The sequence below is a fragment of the Euprymna scolopes genome, chromosome 39, assembly GCF_053919585.1.
Source record: "Euprymna scolopes isolate OS-2025 chromosome 39, ASM5391958v1, whole genome shotgun sequence".
NCBI classification, from domain to species: Eukaryota; Metazoa; Mollusca; class Cephalopoda; order Sepiida; family Sepiolidae; genus Euprymna; species Euprymna scolopes.
In genome coordinates, this window is record NC_136520.1 from 46,746,971 (window position 1) to 46,751,970 (window position 5,000).

At 31.7% G+C, this 5,000-nt stretch overlaps 1 protein-coding gene across 1 annotated transcript in view; it reads right to left on the reverse strand.

Annotated features, from left to right (window-relative positions):
- LOC145263777 (gamma-aminobutyric acid receptor subunit beta-like) overlaps positions 1 to 5,000 on the reverse strand; it is a 757,317-nt gene that overhangs the window by 750,448 nt on the left and 1,869 nt on the right. The window contains exon 1 of the mRNA XM_080120830.1: positions 4,037 to 5,000. This exon is cut by the window's right edge and continues 1,869 nt beyond it. Coding sequence (XP_079976956.1) covers positions 4,037 to 4,092 — 56 coding nt within the window. The 5' untranslated portion in view covers positions 4,093 to 5,000. The remainder of the gene's footprint in view (positions 1 to 4,036) is intronic.

The following is a 5,000-nucleotide window of genomic DNA, read 5'->3' on the forward strand; positions in this document are numbered from 1 at the left end:
GAATCTGAAATCAAATGGCGATTATCTGTTTTGATTACTGAAACAAACTTGTCTGAAAAGCATTATAGCCTGAAACCATGGTAGGGCGATAAAAATAAAATTTACATTTACTTGATAGCTCGATCTGTATACAAGTGTATACAAGCTGGAATATATATATATATACATACACATATATATATATATATATATATATATATATATATATATATATATATATATATATATATATATATATATATATTAGATGACATCGAAATATCTTCCAGTAACGCGGTTCCTTTGGATTTTTACTTCTGGATACCGAACTTTTACCAACATTTTTGGAGTTTAGCGTTATTGGATATTTTACTCTCCACCCGACAATCCATTCACCTGAAATCATTTTTCTTCCCCCCCCCCATTCCCTCTGTCTTACTGCTTTTTTTTTTAATCTTTACTAAGTAAGCTCTATGGCTTACGTGCAGTTTCATTAAATACTTTGCAAGCAATTCCTACCATCTGATGGGAAGGAAAATATTTCTTTCGAAACTCCGCGGATTAAGGACAATCCAATTTATTGATGTTTCCCTTTTTGAAACTTAAATATGTTTTAACTCTACTTTTTTACATGTTTTGTTAATTTTCATTATAAGCTCTATTTACTCTTTGGATTTATTGAGCTTTTACATCTGGTTAGGATTGCTTTATAAATATTTTAAGTTTGCTATTTTAGATTATCTTCGTAAACTTAATTGTACCTATTTACTATGCCTCCCCACGGGACAGAGTTAGACACCAGGGTCGTTTTTTAACGTGGAGAAAAGGTACAAAAATAAAAATTGTCTCAGTCGTGAAGGATTTCTCCTCCACCGAAAGAGAACAAGAAATAGAAGTGCAGCATCTGAAGAACAGATACTACACTTTGATATTGACCAAAAGGCCAACTCCTAAACTCGTAAACTTAATTGTAATTCTTATTTAATATATATATATATATATATATATATATATACATATATACATACATTTTTAATTATACAAATATTATTGGCTACAGATGTGCATAGATGATTCTGCAGAGATATCTAGTTCAAGAACTTACGTCATCAGGCTAGCAGAGCGAGAATACCTCTTGTTTGGTCAGTCCAAGAACATAATTTAATTTTTAAAAAAATGGTGTAAGAAAAAGTCTTTTTAAAGTTTTCCAGGAGGATAAACGGAGAGAAAATAAAAAGAAACAGCTAAAGTACTACGAATGGAATGAGGGAAGGGATAGAAAAAAGAAAAGTGTAGAATTATCTGGAGAAGGCGAGAGAATAGGATCGGTAGCCAGTGAGCTCAGTCCCACGTCAAGGCAAAAGTTTAGGGTTTCCATTTTAGTTAAACGCTGGTCCAAGCTGTCCCACTCGGAGTAATTGCATATCTAAATAAATACATGTAAATATATCTAAGATTGTCCATCCTACGTTTGAGCAAACTCAAACGCACACGCGTATAAAATCTACAACGCATACGCACACACACGAGAAGATTTATTTTACAGCGATTGTTAAGATACATACAGACATACACACATACACCAAGGTCAATTTTATCTGTTAGCGATTTGTAATGAACTTTTATTTTAATATAAGTATATATATATATATTTTTAGTCATCAACATACAGTCCTGTTTAGTTGTATCACAACTCATCAGTGCCGCTAGACTAGCATCTCTCCCAAGCCGAGGATTGAACCTAGAACCGTCGTGTTGACAGTCGGCAGTTCTCCCACTCGACCACAGAAGAGACGCCTGCAAATGACTCGTTGGAATGTCTACTTAAATAGAGATCCGCCACCACTCTTACAGTGCTCAAACCGCCTGCTTGTAAACAAACAAACAACGAGCTTCGCATTTTTCAGCCAATTAAGTAGCGGGTGAGATTATTTACGACAGTCCTCTACCCAAATATATAGATATATGTCAGCTCCTTTAAGAAACTCCTTTCTTATCGTTGAGCACTTTCAGTTGAATTATGTCGGCCAATTTAGCTCTAATGCATACATCATCATATAATGATTAGATCACTCTGACTGACGTAAAAACATTTAAAAATTAAATGTTTAAATTTCAACGTTATTTCACACAGTTAACGGAAGCCGAATGGATACGGCCTTTGCTAATGAAGCCAGAGATGGCTTCTTTCGCCGGGTTCGAATCTATCGACTGGTGTTAATCGTGACACCCTGCACTGAATATTCCCAAAATGATGAAACACTAGTGTCTGTAAGTATTTAATAATTATTCTAGTAAATCACAATCACGTTGACACACCGGTTCTCGCCAGATCACCGAAGTTAAGCAATGTCGAGCCTTGCCAGTGCCAGATGGGTGCCTATTTGGAAAGGCGAGGAGCTGTATGTACCGCAAGTTAAAATACGAGATTGAGGAAATGACGCGGTCTATTTTTCTCTCGAGGGTAGATGGGCCTCTCTTAAGCCGTCGTAGGCAACCCATATTGTGATGGCGTCACGATATAAACATAACCTTGATAGACCTAGCGAAGCATCAAGTATTTAGTTATGAACAAGATTTGAATTACACTACAAACTTGTGTAGTGAGTTCAATCTCAGCTGTGGTAGCATGCTACGTTTTTACGGAATACTATAGCTATACATATTTTTTACAATACACCACTTCATTAGGGAGCAGGAACTTATTTTTATACTAATCGAAATAAGTGGTTCCGTTTATTTAGTTGGTTGGTTGTTTTGTTTTATGGCATATCAACCCTTTTCAGGTTATTTAATGCCGAATCCAAAGATTTTGAATAACAATTTTTAATAGAATATATTTTTTCTTTTCAAGTCAGTTTCTATTTAACCCATAGTTTGGACCGTAACAGGTACTACTACTCCGGGTCAGAGTGGACCTGGGAGCAATGGCAATTAAAGGATGGCTCCACACTCACCAAAGCCCGCAAGGTGGGGCCTCACCATCGGATATAGTTTAAGGTCATATCCAGGACAACCGTTTATTTAGCATACAAGCGTACAATTGTTTCGGTCCGTACTAATATGTTTATAAATAGTTCTGTGCATATACATCTTGTACTATTCTTATATTAGTAGGGCATTCATCAGCTGATGTATATTAATACATAAAAAAACAAACAAAACGTCACATCACCCTAAAGATTCTCCTCCTCGCAGACAGTCCAATTGAACGCTTGTATATTAAGTAAACTAAATCTATTTTTGGTAAGCATGAAATCGGTGTATTTTCTGAGTGAAACGTTAAATAATTAAAACACATATTCGTATGTGTGTACATATATGCACGGATACTTTTTAAAGTGTTCAATATATACACACATATATATACAGGTATATATATATGTATGTGTATATATATATAACAAATAAAGTCTATATTCGAAATTTCAAGATGTTGACCATCTTACTATTTATTCCTTTAAGTAAATGTTTGGCATTAAATGAATAAATGGAATGATGGTATACAACGTGTAAATTTGGAATATAGACTTTTGGCAATAATTTATTATATGCTCTGCAATTACATTGAACTTCATAAATTAAAAGATTGGTATAAATAAGAGGTGAAAAATAATTGAAGAAACATGCACACACACACACACACACACACACACACACATATATATATATATATATATATATATATATAAGGCAATATTTTACAAAAATTATTATCTAGCTCTAATCTTGTATTGAGAACTGTTAACGTAATACTGAGATACATGAAATAATAATTATATCTGTATACTAAATGTATATGACCCTTATCCTCTAGTCGCCTCCGGGCCTTGATAAGTGGTGACCCATATGCAAAAAATCTATCTATCTATTTCTTAATATATATATATATATATATATATTCATGTATATACATTCATATATATATATACATATATATATATATATATATATATATATATATATATATATATATATATGTATTCATGTGATACAATAGCAAGGATTGAACATGGAACACGTGTAAAAAACTAAGAAAAAGTGTTTGTGTACTTACCCTACCGACAGAACCAAGGTGACAATTAGAACCACGAATCCTTTAAAACCTAGCATTGCATTATCTTTTGTGCGAAGGATGCAAAGAATATGGCTGTCGGAAATGACCAAACTTCCACAAATTTTCTCGATCTGTGTGTCTCCTTAGGTATTTTCCATCTTGGTTGTCTTGTAATGCCGCCCGTATAAGATTCGATTTTTTTGTTCTATGAGTTTGCAATACGTAAAGTTGTAGAACTGTTTTTTGTTTGACGTTTTTAAGTAAATAAATAAATAAAATAATAACTTCTGTGTTTACAATAATAAGTAAGTGATTAATTCTTTGGTTATTTAATATTATTTAACAAGATTGATGACAACTAATAATTAATATTACTATTAGTTGTTAAGTTAGATTTAAAATATTTGTATACTTTAACTATTGTTTTTTATTTAATCGTAATTGAATTTGTTTATTGCACTCTATGTAATTTTTGTGAAGACCGTGTTTGCTTGCACAAATATCCTCCAATATATACTCATATATATATATATATATATATATATATATATATATGTATAAACACGTGTATGTTATTATTAAAACTTCTTTCGAATCTATTTATGTTTTCGTGGTACTTTATGCAATGTGAGGTTTGGCGTATTTAATATGTATACTTATGTATGCATATATATATATATATATGTATATGTATGTAAATAGAATGCTTTATACTGATTACTTATAAAGTTGTTAAAAACTTCCTATACACTGTTTAATATAATTTTGTCCATTCAGTAATCATGTATTAATTTATACATGTATTAATATAGTTTATATAAGTATTAATATTAGTTTATATAAGTATATATTTAATAAAGTCGTGGGTATTTTATTGATAATTACTAATTCTTGTGTTCAACAATATTTCCTGAATTAAAACAAGACGATTAGCAAACACTTAATATATTAATTATGTATTATA